This window comes from Sus scrofa, chromosome 3 (genome assembly GCF_054392235.1).
Source record: "Sus scrofa isolate SSC_HxYL_T2T_F1_AM1 chromosome 3, Sscrofa_HxYL_maternal_Yorkshire_Landrace_v2.0, whole genome shotgun sequence".
Classification (NCBI taxonomy): Eukaryota; Metazoa; Chordata; class Mammalia; order Artiodactyla; family Suidae; genus Sus; species Sus scrofa.
The window spans coordinates 65,186,486-65,205,041 of record NC_139385.1 but is presented as its reverse complement, the minus strand read 5'-3'; the positions used below and the strand labels follow the sequence as shown (position 1 = coordinate 65,205,041).

The following is an 18,556-nucleotide window of genomic DNA, read 5'->3' as shown; positions in this document are numbered from 1 at the left end:
TAAACTGTCAATTTTAATTTAAAAATACTTATTGTGCAAACCTTTCCTCGGCCTCCTCCTCACTCCTAGCCCAGCCACCCTCACCCACGGCCCGCGGCTGCACCGCAGCCTCCGCGTGAGGCTCCCGGGTACCGGGCTGCGAGGACGCCGGTTCGCGAGCCCGCCCTGCTCGACGGGAGCATCTCCAGGGCCACCAGGTTCAGGCAACGCTAGCCTGGCCGATCGCTGAGAGAGTGGGAAAACCAGAAAAGCATCTTCTCGCCTCGCCTCGGTCCGCTCCTCCTGGGGGCCTAGGTTCCGGCATCCTCTAAAAGCCCTTGTTAGTGCGCAGGCAGCTGGAACGCGGCGGTAGGAAACGACGCAGAGAGGGCGACGTTCGAGCGCGCGGCCGCGGCCCGCTCAGGCCCCGCCCTCGAGACAGGCTTGCATTTCTTGCGGCGCGCGCCGTGGACGTCACAGCCTCTCCCCCCGCCCACCCTTCCAGGTGACCCGGAAATTGTACTTGCGACGCCGCTTTCCTTCTCCCACAAACCCTTGCGCTCTTCCTTTCCAACCAGGGCCGGGGAAAGTGAGTATGGGTGCTGGCTCCCAGCTTGAGGAATCCGGCGCCATCCTCGCCTGGGATTGTGTCGAATGAAACAGGGGGCTCTCTCCTGAGCCGACCTGGGCCTCCGCGTTCCAGGGGCACGGGAGTCTGCGTTGCGTTTAAGGGCTCCCGGAGCCTGTGAGGGAGAGTGGCCGGCTTAGGAGAGCCGGGGCTGCAGGGGGTTCCGGGGGCGGGGGCGGGGGCGTCTAAGGGCGCAGACGTGCCGTGGCCCGCCGGGCTTTTCCCAGACGTGGGCCTTCAGGGACCTGGCCGGACTCTCTGCCCCTGGAAGCGTCCCGAGGCCAGGCCGGGAGGAAGGACTTGGCTTGGGTTTGTCCCACTCACTCTGAGCCTCCTTGTCGCCTGGGTCTAGATGGCTCCCGCAAAGAAGGGTGGCGAGAAGAAGAAGGGCCGGTCCGCCATCAACGAGGTGGTAACCAGGGAGTACACGATCAACATTCACAAGCGCATCCATGGCGTGTGAGTAATGCCTGCGTTCGGCCAGTGTCTTCTGGCCGCGCGGGGTCTAGAAATGAACCGTTTCTTCAAGAGCCCAAGTCTTTACTGCATAGATCTTATCGAAAGCTGTTTGTAGGGTTTAAAGCGAAATGGTCGGAGGTTAACGCCTAAATAAGGGTTTTGGGAAGCTTACTTGGGGAGATGCGGTGGTAAAGTGATGCTACTTCTTGCTGTGTTGATCGAATTAAGCCCGGCAGGTCTAGGGGTGAGACGTGTGTGTGAGGATGAGTAGACCCTTTCACTGTCTCCAGAGTCCAGTAAAGTCAACCAGGTAACTAAAAACGCCAGGTCCGGCCCAGAGTCCGAACATTGCAATGGGGTAATTTTAGTTCTCCCACCCACACAGCTAAGTACTAAGTAATATTGGTCCAGTTGTGGTGCTGGATGTGGAAGTCCTGGAGAGGCCAGAGAAGAAAGTGTTAGCGGGCAGTGGTTTGTGGAGAAGACGCTGGCTGCATATGTGATATACAAGGACGTTGGGAATGATTGTGAATGTCGTAGTTCTTGATTTTCCTCCCTGGGGTGTGGTTTTTATAGTTCTTTGTTTATTTTTATTTTGTCTTTTTAGGGCCGCACCCGGCATGTGGAAGTTCCCAGGCTAGGGGTCCAATCAGAGCTGTAGCCACCAGCCTATACCACAGCCACAGCAACGCAGGATCCGAGCCTGGCCTGCAACCTACAGCACAGCTCTTGGCAACGCTGGATCCTTAACCCACTGAGCGGGCTCAGGGATCGAACCTGCCTCCTCATGGATGCTAGTCGGATTCGTTTTTAGTTCTTGAGCTTTGTGCGTGTTCCCCCTTTTATGCATACGGTGCTGACTAGTAATAACAGACCAAATCCATCGAGTGCTGTTATTTGGAGTGTTTTTAAGAGCCAGGGTGGTGCTGCAAAATACTCAGGCACCAGTCTGGGGAGCAACTTGTCTGGGCATTCTCATCTCAGGACAACTGATTTTCGAAAGGGATTTAAATGTGTGGCACTGTCTCTTAGCCCTGGCGTTTCCAGCCAAGCGTTGGCCATGTGTGAAGCCTGAGGTCTCTGGGGGTTTCTGGGTCAACGGTGCCCTTTTTGTGCATTACTGCAGCTTGTAACCACATTCTCTCCTCCCACCCCGTTATTGGGGCACGAATGTGTTCACTGGGGGGCATGTTAAGCACTTAACTGTGTCTGGGGCTCTGCGGATTCACAAGGGAACCAAAGATTCTGCCTTCCTAGTTTCCTTGGTGGGGAAGTTAGGGAAGTATCCAGCTATAAAATGGTAGAAAGTGCCAGATGGTGAGTAAGTCACAGGTGAAAGGGGCGGTGGTTTAAAGGTCAGACAACTGGGAATTGGAAGAGTGGGCTTGAGCCATTGCAGGTGGATGAGATTTGGGGGCATTTTGCCGCAAAGGCTTTAACTGAAGATGTGTGCAGAGCAGTCTTTTGGTCTTTTTTTAGTTCTTACTTGATTGGCAGCAACTGAGAGTCCTTTGTTCATTTTACTTCCCGAAGATTCCATGGTTTTGTTTTTCTTTTGCTTCTCTAGCTGTTCCTCAGTCTGCTCTGTCCCTCCTCACTGCCCATCCTCTTAATGTTGAGTCCAGGGCTCAGGTCCTCCATTTTCTGCCTATACTTGGTAATAACAACTAGTTTTAGGGCCTCACATGCCCAGCTGCTTTTGAAACGTATTACCTGGGTGTTTAATAGGCATCTCTAGCTTTACCTTCCCCCAGACCAGCCCCCTGGGGTCCATCTTCACCCCTGGCCCTCGCACTGCCCCATGGCCTCCCCCCCCCCCCAATCACTGGCCTGTGGGCATGTCCTCTGGGCTCAGCCTTCCACAATCTGCCTGCGCTGGTCCCTCCACCCAGACACCTGGTCTCTTCTCAAACCCTCTATTGGCAGAAAAGCCATGTTCCTGCTGTGATTCCTCATGAATTGACCACTTTCTTAATCATACCAGGCCAGGCAGTATCTGAGTCTGAGTAGCAGTTTGGTTTTAGTTTCACTTTTTCCCCTGCCTTGGTGTTTTTCTTGCAGACAGCTTGGTAGCTGTCCTTGTCATCTCTGGATCTTGCTGGGGTTTTTTAAACCTGCAGCCCCTTCCCTAATGCTTTCTCCTTTCACTGCTTTATTTTTCTCTGTAGCACTTGATACCATCTGAGTGTCACCCATATAAACCACGTGAAAAATGGGCTTTAAGTGAATGAAGCCAGCTGGCATGATGGGTTTGGGGCGGCTGAGAGGGTAGAGCGAAGGGAGACTTGATAGCACGGCCCCTCCTGTCATTTACAGTGGGGGGATCACCTCTTTACACTTTGGTTTCTGCCCCACTTGGAATAGCTTTCACTTAGCAAATGTGTAACTGATTCAGCCTGTAATAAAGTTTGGTTTTTCCACATTTAACTTACAACATGGAATTCAAAAAGATTTATGTATTCTTATCAAAACCACAGGTTAATAGTGCCTGACACATGCCCTGGAATCTGTAGAATTAACTGTTGCCCTCGACGTATTTCTTGAAACTGGTACATTTCAGACCCCTGCTCTTTAAGACCAAGCTATTAGCGAACTTTTAGTGTTCAATGATTTCCGGAAACATGGCTTGTCTTAGGATGTGACAGATAATCTTAATTGTATTTTAGCTTGAGGACACTTAATTTACCTCAGTGTTGGATATTGTATGTTCAGGCTTATGCTAACCACATTCTTTGATTATATTTTCCCTGGCAGAGAGTATTAGATATTAGAGCATAGGAGTGTTTATCAGGAAAGTGTTGGTCAGTGTGTATGTTAGCATCTCTTAATGGTCATATATAGTCTTTGTTCTACATTATTGAAAGTAGATTGTGCATCTTCTGTGCCCCAAGTATTACACTAGTTCTATTTTTTCCACATGCTGTAGGGGAAAAGAACTGTTTCTGCCTTGTTCCAGGTTTAGATTTGTTTGATGAAAATAGGATAATGCTATACTGTATATTTCATTTAATTTTGTACTCATTCATTTACTTATGTTTGGATCTCAGGGGTTTTAAGAAGCGTGCCCCTCGGGCACTCAAAGAAATCCGTAAATTTGCCATGAAGGAGATGGGAACTCCGGATGTGCGCATCGACACCAGGCTCAACAAAGCCGTCTGGGCCAAAGGAATAAGGTGCTCAAGTTGTGTGTGTGCCTCCACTCCACTCAGTTAAGCAGCTCACTCTGCACAACTTATACAGACTGAACTCTATATAAGTTCAGTCACTAATGCACACGCATAAGGAAGTATTTTTTTCCAAATATGACAATGGTTCAAAGGCAAGGTAGCATCTGCAGGGAAGCCTTTTGACCTGGTATTTAAACTCAGTAAGTGGTGAAGGAGCCAAGCAGTGTGAGGGTCAGGTAAGAGCAGCACACTTGTTGTGACCTGGGGACAGGCTGATGAAGGTGGGGCAGATGATGTGACTTAAAACCATGAGTGGGTACAGAGAGTCAGGTGGGAACAGATCACATGGGCTCTTGTAGGTCACGGCAAAGAGTTTGGCTTTCCCTCTAGACATACTGGGAAGCCATGGGAGCAGTGGTTTTCAGCCATAAGCAATTTCCCCACCTGTTAGCAGGGCAGGGGGTAGGTTGTCACTAACGGTTACAGACCAGAGACCCTGCCACACATTGTACAGTGCACAAGGCGGGCCACACACACAGAACTACCCAGCCCAGAGAGTAGTAGGGCCAGCTTACACACGGGGGGGGTGTGGGTGCACTGGTAGCATGGGGGCTGGGTGCAGCAGGAGCCATCCAACAGGATGGGTGGATGCAGCCCTGCCATGGACCAGCTAGGGTTGTGGTAGGGAGACAAGTCTGATAAAGGTACTGCACAGCCCGTGAGCTTCCTTAGGGGGAGGTGTCACGTGAGCTGAGGGAAGTTTCAGGACCCCTCCCATCTTTGGGCCAATAAAAGGAGGCAGTGCAGTTGGCGGTGATGCTGCTGAGAGATTGGGTGTGCAGGAGGTGGGGAAACTGAACATTGAGAGCAGGTACAGCTTGCAGAGTTCCTGATGTGGCTCCACATTTAAGTTGGTTAAATCCCACCTCACCAAAGTGGTTGGTGAGCCCACATTTCTGCAGACGTCACAAGGCAGTGGTGGCTGCCCACTGAGAATGGCACCTGAAAGGCCAGCACTTAGTGTCCACCTGAAGGTGCTTATTTTCCAGTGAACTGAAGTGGCTGGTCAGTCAGAACAAAGGAAGGAGTGGAGGAAGCATGTTCCAGAAATAGGGGTAGGAAATGTGGGTACAGCTGGTGACAGTTTTCTCTTTTTCAGGAATGTCCCATACCGAATCCGTGTGCGGTTGTCCAGAAAACGTAATGAAGATGAAGACTCGCCAAACAAGCTCTATACATTGGTCACCTATGTACCTGTCACCACTTTCAAAAGTAAGTTTTCCTTTATCCCATGAAGCTGTTTTAAAGTCCTAAACCCTTTTATTTATTTGTTCACGAAATACTGTGTACCTATAGCCTGGCATTCTTCAGTACTAGGAATATAAATAACAGACCTAATCAGTAAGCCTTTTTTCACATTGTGTCCTGGTCGGTATGGCAAAGTGCAGAAAGATACGAAACAAGTCCCTGTGGAAGAGTGATGTTTGCCAGGGCCTGGGAAGAAGAGGTCCATGGTGTGGGGTGGAAGTTGACTGGCTGTCCCTTGTCCTTGTTTTGCAGATCTACAGACAGTTAATGTGGATGAGAACTAACTGCTGATTGTCAAATAAAAGTTGGTTATAGAGGCACCTTTGCATCTTGTTCTCTTTCTAATGGTAAGGTAACAGGCTTGTATGTCTTCTGATTTGGGGTCATCTGGAGAGTTTCCCAAGTCCTTGGCCCTTTCTCTCCAGTCCTTGGAGCTTTGACTATTTGGACAGGGCCTGAGCAGTTGTTGTGAGGTGGTTCTGAAGTGTAGCCTGGATGGAGAATGATTATTGAGGTATTTGGAACATTAGAATTTTAATGTTAAATTAATGCTTTTTGCATGTAGGTTTTATTAATTGTAGGGTGAACATATTTTTCAGAAACAGGCATGTAGAACTTAATGGCCACTTTTATCATTTTAACAAACTAAATTGATACTTGATTCTTAGATTTAATGACAATATGTACAGTTCCTTTTTAGCTCACTTATTTGTGTCGATCCCATAAAGTATTTTTAGTCCTGGTTTACAAGGAGCTAAAGGTGGGAGGGTGGTTACATAACTTCCTTAAAGGTTCCTAACAAAATTGCTAAATCAGCTTGAAAGCAAGGTGTTGGATGGATTCTGTTCCAGAGGAGTTTAGCTGTTGACAGCACTCGTACAGATTAAATGCTGTGGAGAGAGTCCCCTTTTGTGAGGCTCTGTCGTTGTGGGGAATGGGGTTAGGGGCCGCTTACAGTGGGGTGTGCTCTTTCCTGTGAATGTGGGGGTGTTGGTGGGGACACGTACAACTTAGCCTCCAATGGCACAGTCCAGACTTTAGACACTGAAATAAGGAAAAACACAGAGCAATTCAGTACAAAAACGTCTTATAAAAACTTGGAGGCCAACATTGAAAGCATGGTTTGTACACATTTTTGGAAGGACACAAAGTGAATACAACCAAATACATTAAAATGGTTTCAATTACCAGCATTGAAACGAAATTAGTGCAAAAAAAGCCAAATACAATTGCACAGATAGTGGCTCTTAAGTCTTGAAAGAAAGCAAACGTGACTCTCAGTCCTTCCCATTCAGGTGAAGAATGGGGGATCTTCTTGTCTGGGTTGGTTTCCCACAGCTGACTGACTTCTCACATTCCCTCTGAGAACAAGTCACACTAGCATCCCAGCAGAAGTGCCTGCCTCAGGGCTGATACCTGAAGTTGTACGTCTGCATCAGGGGGACGGGTAGGCGGCCCCCTCTAGCTCTGACTTCTTTCATGCGGTATACAGGGCTGCATCCATCCCCAGGCCCCGCTTGTGGCTGGCCAGGTGCCCAGCATGTCAGGTACTGCTGGCAGACTGCACACATCTGGATTATGGGCCGACCAGCCTAAGCTGCTCTGTGCTTTGGTTTGGAGGAGGGGCTCAGCAGATGTGCTCCTGCTACGGGCTGCTCAGCTTGAGTTCAGGCTGCAATTGGCGGCTCATCTCACAAGTTTTGAGGCTGTACTGATTGATCTTGGCGTTTTCAAGTTTGGATTTAATGTCCAGTGGCTTTTCAAAAAAGTTTACTAATGACTGTTCAGTCAGAAGTGAGGCTAAAATATGTTCCAGGGACACAGTCCAGTCCCCCTCGGCCTGTTCAGGAAATGCCTGGGACTCCTGGGGACTCTTCCCGGCCTCGGTGTCCACGAAAACCGAGTCCTGCTCAGGAGAAGGAGCCGGAGCCAGTGGCTCGTCCCCGCTCTCCAGAGAGCAGCTTCCAGAGCCGTTGCCGCGCTGCCCTACCTCCCCGATCTGCAGCAGCAGCGTGGTCACCGTGGCAATGGCCTGATACAAATCATTCTCCTCTGGGTCTTCATGGAACATGCTGTACAGGGTTTTGCAGAACTGGATAAATTCTCTCTGGAATTGAGAAAAGAAAGTATACGTATAACAGCATAACGCAAATAGAAGGGTAATGGATTTTTACACTTAGTTTTTGGAAAAAAACCACATGGTACTTTTTGAAGCAGAACTGCAGAGAAGTGTTCTCTGCTCTTCTACCCTGAAGCCCCTGTGGGAGCTCTTGGCTCCCACGGAGATGTGTGCTTTTCATCCACTAAGAGGTTTTCAACCCCTTAACCCAGCAGACAACTTATAGGAATGCATTCAAAAGCTATGCACAGACACTGGTTTACAAGTATGTTTAGGCTAGAGTTTATTACAGGAAAAGGTTGGAAACAGCTTAAATATTGGGACTGAATAAAATTATGACTTGATGTGGTGGGAAAACTGCAGCAACTAAAGGCCATAAAGGAGGTGGAACAATGATGCCTGATGTTTTCTCCGACGTGTACTCCTGCTGAAATTGAGACATGCTTCAGGTGGGACTTAGCTGCACAGTTACCCTAGGGATAGGAAAACAGTTGTGCTGCTAATTTATAATTTAATGATGTATGAGAATTAGCCCTGACTGTAAGGTATAAAATTGACAACAACACTGAGGTTTAACTGACTTCATATCTTTAGAATGATTATTTGAGAGCAACTCAGCAGAGTGGAACAGAACATCAGATTTTTTTGTTTGTTTTTTAGGGCCACACCCATGGCATAGAGGTCCCCAGGCTAGAGGTTGAATCAGAGCTGTAGCCGCTGGCCTACACCACAGCTCACAGCAACACCGGATCCTTAAACCCACTGAATGAGGCCAGGGATTGAACCTCATGGATGCTAGTCAGATTCCTTTCTGCTGAGCCACCACGGGAACTCCTCAGGTATTTTGTAATCCAGAAAAACAGTGTGTGCTAAACCCCACTCCTGAAGGCTCACAGTACACCTGAGGCACCAGAGAGATTTAAGTCCTCTGATAAAGGGACATTTCAACCTGAAGCCTATCACTAGTATTTTATGTGGTCAGTGATTTTCAAAAACCTGGAGAGAGAACACATAGATTCTGTACCGTGAACAAGTAGCATTGTTCTAGGGAATAAATAATTTGCATCACAATTTGGGTAAATGGGTTTGCTACAAAAACTCTTAGAGATGGAACATGTGGCAGCCTCCTGTTGGGAAGGAAGAGCTTTGAAAATCTGAAATAGCTTCAGTGGATCACAGATTATTTCTCATTTAGTCATTACAATATTCAGTTCCCAAGAGTTCAAAGATCCTTTGATGACAGCTTTGGAGGGAAGTGGGTGCAGGCTTACCTCTGAGCATATCACTTGGCAGAATAGTTAATTCTCTGCACAGAATAAAGTCATACCTGGCTCATTTTGGGCAACTCTTTCTCAGTTTTATCTTTTTCTTTGGCTAAATCTTTAATCATCTGCTTCAGCTGTTTCTGATAATCAATGGTATCACCTTGAAACAAAGGAAACACAATAATATATGCTTGAGTGAAATTCCCTGAAATGAAGAAGGAAGATGGATACAAAGGAGTGGTGAGGGGATGAGGAATTCCACTGGATGAATAAGATTAATCAGACATTCTGTTCACACAGAGTGGCCAGATAGGTCATGGTAGCTGCATGACCACCAGTGACCTCTAACAGCTGCAGTGGCATGCCCGACAGGTGACAATGCAAAGAGGTACTTGCCTTTGGACTTCCCAAAAACCAGGGGTCTTGACGTCGACAACAGAGGATTCTTCAGTGGTGACTGGCTGTCTCGGTCATTTTCAGTGAGGGCTTAAAAAAAAAATTTTTTTAACATTACTGTGTTTTCACCAAAACTGACAGTAATTTAACGTTTTAGGTAAGAAAAAAAGCAGCTAAGCTAGCAGCACCCCCATCTGCATTCAGGGTCTTTCCAGGGTCTGTGAACCCTGTGTGTCCCAAGCACTGGGTACAGGAAATTAAGAAAATGCCTCACACACAGGTGTCTGTAGATGCTGCAGTAATGACAGACGAACTCGTAAGACATTGCCGACGCTGACCCAGAAAAATGTATGAATGATAAAATTCCATTCTATCAAACTGAAATGTGTGTATATGTATGTATATACATATACATGTAAGAAATTCTAGAAATAAATACACTGGAAGTAATGGGTAATTGCTTTAAATTCATGGTTATTTTTCTATAATTAGCACATACTAATATGTGCATACCAATATAACATACTGCTGTCCCAATAAAAGTGAATAAAAGCTTTACTGAAATAAAAGCATTTTAGTATCACGAGTTTTCTTGAAATACACAAAAACAATTTTATCAGAGCCCTCATATGCTGGTGGAAATATAAAACAGCATTAGCCATTTTGGAAAACAATCTGGCAGTCCTCAAAAAGTTAAATCATGTATTTGCCTTTTTTTTTTTTTTTTTTTTTTTGGTGCTCTTGGGCTGTGCCTGTGGCATATGGAAGTTCCCAGGCCAGGGACTGAACCCATGACACAGCAATGTCCTGAGCCGCAGCAATGACACCAGATCCTTAACTGCTAGGCCACTAGAGAACTCCACAAATTTGCCATTTTTACTCAAATTCCACTCCTAGGTATATAACAGATGAAAATACCCACTCAAAAACCTGTATAGAAATTGGAAGCCTGATATTAGCAGATGAAAGCTATTATGTGTAGCTTGATAAAGCCCTATTTATAGCACAGGGAACTATATTCAATATCCTGTGATAAATCATAATGGAGATTATGAATATATAACTGAAGCACTTTGCTGTACAGAAACAAACATAATAGTCAACTACAGCCCAATGAAAAAACAAAAACCTGTACACAAATGTTCATAGTAGTGTTTGTTCCTAAGAGCCAAAAAGCAAAAATAAACCCAACTGTTTATCAGTTGATGAATGCATATACAAATCATAGCACACCCATCGGAGTATCAAATTCAGCCTTAAAAAGGAGTAAGCACTGACAGATGTCACTGAACCCTGAAAACATACCAAATGGAAGCAGCCAGGCACAAAAGGGCACATATTGCATGACTCCATTTATATGGAAAAATCCATAACAGGCTTATCTACAAAGAAAGCAGGGGGACATGTGTGGACTGGGAACAGCAGCTAAAGAGCACAGGCTTTTTGGTGTGATGAAAATATTGTCAAACTGTGACACTGGGGACACAACTGTGAATATGCTAAATACAGACTCTGTGCTTTGAATGAACTGTATGGTATATGAAGATGAGCATCCATGATGACACAGATTTGATCCCTGGCCTTGCTCAGTGGGGTAAGGATCCAGTACTGCCATGACGTGTGGTGTATGTAGGTCGAGGCTTGGATCCCAAGTCTCTCTGGCTGTGGTGTAAGCCGGTAACTGCATTTGACCCCTAACCTGGGAACTTCCATATGCTGTGGGTGTGGCCCTAAAATTAAAAAAAAAAAAAAAATTCCCATCATGGCACAGCAGAAACGAATCTGACTAGGAACTATGAGGTTGTGGGTTCAATCCCTGGCCTTGCTCAGTGGGTTAAGGATCCAGTATTGCCATGAGCTGTGGTGTAGGTTGCAGACTCAGCTCAGATCTGGCATTGCTGTGGCTCTGGCGTAGGCTGGCAGCAACAGCTCCGATTCAACCCCTAGCCTGGGAACCTGCATATGCGGCCCTCAAAAAAAAAAAAAAAAAAAAAAAAGTTGAAAAGTCACAGTCACCCATTCACTGAGAATAAAATCATAAGCAAAATCCTGTTGTGATGCAACAAATATCCACAAGATGGCACCAAAGCCTTGATAAACTATCCTTCCTACTTGGGGCAGGTAGGTTTCTGAGGTTTGGGGATGTTTGGGGTTGTTTCTTTTTTCTGTTGGTTTTTTTTATTTGTTTGTTTTTCTGTAATAAAATCACTGACTCCCTGGGATGTCGAGCTGATACCGATGTCCCTACCCTTAAAGTGCTCAGTGTATCAAATGGAAGAAATGTGTACACAAGTCACTATAAGAAAATGCTCTAGGAGTTCCCTGGTGGTGCAGCAGGTTAAGGACCTGACGTTGTCACTGCTGTGGTGCAGGTTCAGTCCCTGGGATGGGAACTTCCATATGCTGCAGGCATGGTCAAAAAGCAAAAAGAAAATGCTCTAACAGAAGAACCAATAGACACAAATACAATGGGAGCACAGAGAAGGACGATTCATTCAAGGAGTGGGCGAGTGTCTAGAAAGGAGGCAGATCAAGTGTCAACAGTGAAAAGAAGCCAGAAAGACTGGCCAACCTCAGAGCAGTGCTTCCCAACCTCATCCAGATGGGTCACGGGGGCATGGGAGGAGGCTTGGAACTCACCTAGAACAGCTCATCCCATTCTCTGCTCCCTTCACAAGTGCAGGGTGCAGTGCACCGAGATCTTTAAATTACTATCAACCTTTTAAAATAACCTATTTGAGCTTTTAGGAATATAACTTGTTTTTTACAGCCCAAGATGTGTGTAACTCATAGTTCAAGACTATAAATGGATGAAGAGATGTTTCTATTAAAGCTTTCACTGTCTCCCTTCAAATACCACACAAGTTCAAGTCTGGTGAAGCATCTGCATTAGCTTATCTGAAGCCCCCATCTCAGATGCTCATGTGACTGGTGGGTAAGTGCCTCCATCCAACAGACCCACCAGTGTGAAAGTCTCCTTTTGGTTTCAAGAACTTTCATTCGTCAATGCACCTCCTCTTCGTTCATGGATCTATCATCACTTTTCTAAATGGGATGCTTAGAGGAAAAGACCCAGTTCCACTGAAAGCTGCTCATCTCTGGCAGAAGACTCTACACTGCTTCCAACAGTTTGGTCTTTGGGTGCAGCTGACACTACAGTCATCAAAATAATGCTGTTTTCTTTTTTATTTTTAGGACTGCACCCATGGCATATGGAGGTTCCCAGGAGGGGTAGAATCGAAGCTGCAGCTGCCAGCCTACACCACAGCCACAGCAACGTGGGATCCGAGCTGCGTCTGCAACCTACACCACAGCTCACGCCGGATGCTTGGCCCACTGAGCAAGGCCAGGGAGAGAACCCATATCCTCACATATATTATGATGGGTTCTTAACACAAGAAGCCACAACAGGAACTCCAATAATACTGTTCTCTGTCATATTTTCTTGGAAAAGCAGTACGGTGCCCCCTCCTTCTACCCCTCCATTGTGGCTAGCAACAGCAATCAAATTGAAATGTCAAGGACTTGCATTACTTTGGATTAATTAGGATTTTTTTGGCCATATCCACAGCATGCAAAAATTCCTGAACTGGGGATCAAACCCGAGCCACAGCTATAACTAGAGCCACAGCAGTGACAAGGTGGGATCCTTAACCTGCTGAGCCATTTGGGAACTCTTAATATAGAAATTCTGATGTACCCAAGTCATTGACAGGAAAATCAACTAAATTATCCAACTTATGTCTGAGATATCTACTAGGAGAAAATTACTTTGGCTGTGATTTTCCACATACTGGGCCAGAAATCTGCTCTTAGTGGCTTTTTGACAGTATGGGTGTCATGAGGAATCTTAAGCACCTGGCTTTTCTCTTTTTAAAAAAAATTCGATGCAATTTTTTAATTTCACAAAAGGATGGGTTTTTTTTAGGTTACTCTCTCCTTTTCATATTTTTCAAAACCCTCAAGTGCCATTTTCAACTTGGGATCCCAGAGCAAAGAAGAGACTTTCATCTGACCTAAGCTGCCTATTCCCACATCAAACGTGCCTGGTATCATTTCTGATGTGACAGGCGTCAGAACTACCCGTTAGGGTGCTCACTCGCCTTTTTGATGTCCTGTGAGAAGGTGACCTCTGCAAGTTTCCTCAGTACACAATGGGAGTTTTCAGACCATTCGTCTTCATCCCCTGGGCAAGTTCTTGATCCCAGCTGAATGTGTCACTTAGCCCATCGGTTTCCACTTCACTTGATGAGTCTTGGTATATGCCATGTGGGCTGTGCCCATTAGTCGCTTAGCCTTGAGAGCAGTGCAGTGGCCATGCAGTCCCTTGGATTCCAGCGGGTATTCTGACATAACCGCACATGCTCAAAAGCAGGAGATTCGTTTATCTTCAGTATCATTTTGTGAAGAACCAATAGGGTGAATATCACCTGGCTGTGCCAAAGCTTTTCTCTTGGCAAAGAGCCATTGTCACAGGCCCTGTACCTTTGGTCCTGTTGATATCAATTTCGAATACATGATATCCCATTCCATAATTCTGCTAAGGTTTTCAGCCGCAGTGAATATTCTGTGAAACCTAATATTTTATGTATCAGTACCAACCACCTTATTTGCAGGTCCTCTCGACAATCAGACAAAAGTCCTGCAAAGATCTAGTATGTTTCCAGTTGTACCAGATTTAGAATGTGGAGCCATTCTAAGTAAATGGACTTAAATTTCCAAAGTACATTATTTTTAAATTTTTTGCCTTTTTTGGGGGGGCCACACCCGCAGCATATGGGAGTTCCCAGGCTAGGGGTTGAATCAGAGCTATAGCTGCTGGCCTACACCACAGCCACAGCAACGCAGGATGCAAGCCGAGTCTGCGACCTACACCACAGCTCATGGCAATGCCAGATCCCTGACCCACTGAGTGAGGCCAGGGATCAAATCCGAACGCTCATGGATCCTAGTAGGGATTGTTAACAACCGAGCCATGAAGGGAACTCCTGAAAATACATTCTTTTATTATCACGGGCTTTGGAAAAAAATAGATTTTGCCAAGTAGTAAAATGGATCAAATGGTACTGAAATCTTAGCATGCTCAGGACTTTTTAATACTAGTTTTCATACTAAGATTCATATTGAAATGGCTCCATGAAATTCCTGATTAGGACTTTATAATAACCTCTTCAAAACAGACAATCACCATCAGTGAGAAACTATTTCGACGAGAAGGTGGAAACATGGCATGTTTCTGTTCTTACAGAAACTCTTTTCATTACCCAGAATTCGAATGGTGCAGATGCTTTTGTTTCACCCCAAGTGTATGATGATTATGCAAATCAAACAGTTTCTCCCTTACTGATAAATGCAATGCTGACATTTTTTTTTGGCTAATATGACTGAATTTTGAATCCAATCAACATTTCTTCACATCAAATATTTCAAAATAACACTTCTCATTTATACAAATAGATAAGGCTGTATTAGTCTATTAGTACATTTCCTGATTCAAATTACAACACTGACTAAACGTCCCTAGTGAAGCATTTATAACTTCATTTTTTCCAAGCTCAATGCTTGCTGTGAATCCATACTTTGTCAGTAGATGTTAATGTTTTCATGTGCTCTTTCAGTTTTCAATTAAGTTAATTCAGGTTTGCAACATTTTAAGTCCTTTTTATTTATTTATTTTTTTGGCCATGCCTACAGCATGTGGAAGTTCTGGGCTGAGGGAGCAAACCCACATCAGAGTTGTGATCTGTGCCCCAGCTGCAGCAACACCAAATCCTTAACTTGCTGCACCACACAGTCTTTTAAGTTCTTTTTAAAATAACCGCCTTGGAGTTGCCATCATGGCTCAGTGGAAACAAACCCGACTAGTATCCATGAGGACTCAGGTTTGATCCCTGGCCTCGTTCAGTGGGCTAAGGATGAGGCATTGCCGTGAGCTGTGGTGTAGGTCTCAGACACGGCTTGCATCCTGCATTGCATCTGGTAGCCACAGCTCCAATTTGACCCCTGGCCTGGGAACCTCCATATGCCCCTGGTGTGCAGCCCTAAAAAGCAATCAATCAATGAAGTAAAATAACCATCTTTTTTAAAGAAAAGCAAATTGGAATTATTCATAACATTTTTCCTTTTAACTCAACTTGCTGACAAAACTCTTTCTTTGGGTGGCAAATGCACTTTGGCACATGTGTGACCTCAGAAAGAAATCTGTTTCTTTGCATCAAGCTGAACACAAAGGCTGGCGCAGCTCGAGTGCTACTTGATTCACCAAAAACATCACTTGCTGTGGATCCAGACCAGCAGGGACAACTCTGGAGGAGCAGCACGGCCAGTCCTGGAGCTTCCAGGGGTGCAAAGCCTGTGCTGTCACCTACTCTCCGTGGGCTTTCATAATGACGTGAACCCTCCAATGCTCTGTTCGTATTTATTTAGCAATTCCAATATGCCATCCTCAGTAGCTTCTTCTTTTTTTTTCTTAGGGCAGTACCCGTGGCATATGAAAGTTTCCACGTTGGGGGTCAAATCAGAGCTGCAGCTGTTGGCCCAAATACATCACAGCTCACACCAACGCTAGACCCTTAACCAAATGAGTGAGGCCAGGGATTGAACCTTTATCCTCCTGGATGCTAGTCAGGTTTATTACCACTGAGCCACGACAGAAACTCCCCTCAATAGCTTCTTTGATGCTTCTATTGAATCTAATGTTCTTCCAGGAAACTGTCTTCTGGAAATCCCATCAGAGTAGTTAAGTGAACCAAAAGGCCAGTCTCTACAGATTCATCAATTTGCAATGAAAACTCCCCATTCAACAATCTTCTGGAACAGACATCCCTACATCACCTGATAAAGAGTATCAAATCAGCTGGAATATTTCTCTTCCACTTCCAGAAACAATGTTACAATCATGTTACAATCACCAGGGGACTGATAAAGTGAGTGCCTCCAGGACTGTGAGGCCTCGGCTTAATGCTTCCTGGCCTCCCCAGCAGCATCAGTGTGCTCACAGCCCTGTGCCTCCTGTCTCACCCTCAGAGAATTCCAGGCTCTCTGCATGAGGCTGGTGTTTGAGGCCAGATGCTAATGTGTTTTGTTTGGTTCCTTACTTCCCATCAGGCCAACAAATTCAGACTTGTCATCTTCGGTCTAATCTACTAGGGAGTTACATGCTTTTTTGTTTGTTCCACCTTTGATCAAAAATGTTCTTTATTTCAGCTAGAAGTAACTCTATTTAAATGCAAAGTACCTAAACGTACTGTGGATCTTCATGGCCCTGGCAAACGGATGCCTTTAAATAGAGGTTTTAGGCTGTCTGCATTCTTAAGCCTTTTTTAAAACTGCACTGAAAATTCAAATATTAAATATATATAAGGAGGGGAATGTGGATGGGTTCATACTATGGGGAACAATAAGGAGGTTCCTTAAAAAACTAAAAGGAGGGTAACCATATGATCCAGCAATCCCACTCCCGGACATACATCTGGAAAAGTGAAAATCTCTCATTTGAAAACATACAAGCACCCCAGTGTTCACAGCAGCACTATTTACAATAGTAAGACATGGAAGCAACCTAAGTGTCCAAGCACAGAAGAATGGATGTGCAGCCATAAAAAAGAATGAAATAGGGAGTTCCCGTCGTGGCGCAGTGGTTAACGAATCCGACTAGGAACCATGAGGTTGCGGGTTCAGTCCCTGCCCTTGCTCAGTGGGTTAACGATCTGGCGTTGCCGTGAGCTGTGGTGTAGGTTGCAGACGCAGCTCAGATCCTGCGTTGCTGTGGCTTTGGCTTAGGCCGGTGGCTACAGCTCCGATTAGACCCCTAGTCTGGGAACCTCCACACGCCGCGGAAGCGGCCCAAAGAAATAGCAAAAAGACAAAAATAAAAAAAAAGAATGAAATAATGCCATCTGCAGCAACATGGATGGACCTAAAGATTCTCATACTAAATGAAATAAGTCAAAGACAAATATCATATGATATCACTTATATGTGGAATCTAAAAAAAGTGATACAAATGAACTTATTTACAAAACAGACTCACAGACATAGAAGAAACTTACGGTTCCAAAGGAGTTTGGAATTAACCAATACACACTATTATATATAAAAAACAAGGACCTACTGTATAGCACAGGGAACTATATTCAATATCTTGTAATAACCTAAAATGGAAAAGAATCTGAAAAAGTATATTTTTGTGTATATACATATATACCTACACACATATAGCTGAATCTTTTTACTGTACACCTGAAACACAAAACTGTTTTTTAATTGAAGTATAGTTGATTTACAAACAAAAACCCCCTAAAATTTATTATTGGAAAACGAACCCAACTAGTATCCCTGAGGATGCAGGTTTGATCCCTTGCCTCGCTCAGTGGGTTAAGGATGAGGCATTGCCGTGAGCTGTTGTGCAGATCACAGACCCAGCTAGGATCCGGTGTTGCTGTGGCTGTGGTGTAGGCCAGCAGCTGCAGCTCCAATTTGACCCCTAGCCTGGGAACCTCCATATGCCACAGGTGCAGCCCTAAAAAGACAAAACACAAAAAACAAAAACCATTATTTCTCAACCTTGAAAATTATATATATGTAAGCAAAGATAATGTACCAAATCTTAATTTCCACTCAATTTTAACAATTTAAACTGAGTCACACAATATAAATATTACCATCACATATGCCAAAATCTTTTTAATAACTGATTTTCTGAAGCCATTTACAAATGCCTTTAGTGAACAAATAAAAATGAAAATGTCTTTTAGAAATAAATTTATAATTTGGAAACAAATAATAATTCAAAATGAAGTTAGATGAAGAACGAAATATCAACCTCAAATGAGAGTATCAACAATCAAAAAGAAGATTAAAGACATATCAAGAATGAGAACCGTATCTATACTTTCTTTGCAACTTTTTATAAGTATAACATTATCCCCAAATAAAGACTTAATTTAAAAATCAAGAGAAAGGAGTTCACATCGTGGCTCAGCAGTAACAAATCTGACTAGCATCCATGAGGACAAGGGTTCGCTCCCTGGCCTTGTTCAGTGGGTTAAGGATCCAGTGTTGCCATGAGCTGTGGTGTAGGTTGCAGATGCAGCTCGGATCTGGCGTTGCTGTGGCTGTGGTGTAGGCTGGCAGCTAGAGCCTCAATTCGACCCCTAGCCTGGGAACCTCCATATGCCACAAGTATGGCCCTAAAAATACAAAAGACCAAAAAAAAAAAAAAAAAAAAGAGAGA

At 44.8% G+C, this 18,556-nt stretch overlaps 2 protein-coding genes and 1 long non-coding RNA gene across 19 annotated transcripts in view; 1 reads left to right on the top strand and 2 right to left on the bottom strand.

Annotated features, from left to right (window-relative positions):
* The window catches only part of LOC146404673 (uncharacterized), a 29,929-nt gene extending 29,613 nt beyond the window's left edge, over positions 1 to 316 (bottom strand). For 3 of the 5 annotated variants that reach the window (XR_014841419.1, XR_014841421.1, XR_014841418.1), the window contains exon 1: positions 42 to 316. This is a non-coding gene — a long non-coding RNA (uncharacterized LOC146404673). The remainder of the gene's footprint in view (positions 1 to 41) is intronic. The other 2 variants (XR_014841420.1, XR_014841422.1) reach the window with 2 other exon arrangements.
* A 225-nt stretch (positions 317 to 541) lies between these two features.
* Positions 542 to 5,861, top strand: RPL31 (ribosomal protein L31). Its single transcript, NM_001444481.1, is given in 5 exon segments — positions 542 to 568; positions 960 to 1,066; positions 4,114 to 4,239; positions 5,393 to 5,505; positions 5,794 to 5,861. Coding segments are annotated over 4 exon segments (378 nt in total). The 5' UTR covers positions 542 to 568; the 3' UTR covers positions 5,826 to 5,861.
* Positions 5,862 to 6,611: 750 nt separating this feature from the next.
* TBC1D8 (TBC1 domain family member 8) overlaps positions 6,612 to 18,556 on the bottom strand; it is a 139,646-nt gene continuing 127,701 nt past the window's right edge. For 12 of the 13 annotated variants that reach the window (XM_085018588.1, XM_085018594.1, XM_085018593.1 and 9 more), the window contains 3 exons: positions 9,322 to 9,411; positions 8,988 to 9,085; positions 6,612 to 7,648 (listed from right to left, as the gene is read on the bottom strand). In XM_085018588.1, coding sequence (XP_084874714.1) covers positions 7,187 to 7,648; positions 8,988 to 9,085; positions 9,322 to 9,411 — 650 coding nt within the window. In that variant the 3' untranslated portion in view covers positions 6,612 to 7,186. Of the gene's footprint in view, positions 7,649 to 8,987; positions 9,086 to 9,321; positions 9,412 to 17,991; positions 18,482 to 18,556 lie in introns of those variants that run through there. The other variant, XR_014841366.1, reaches the window with a different exon arrangement.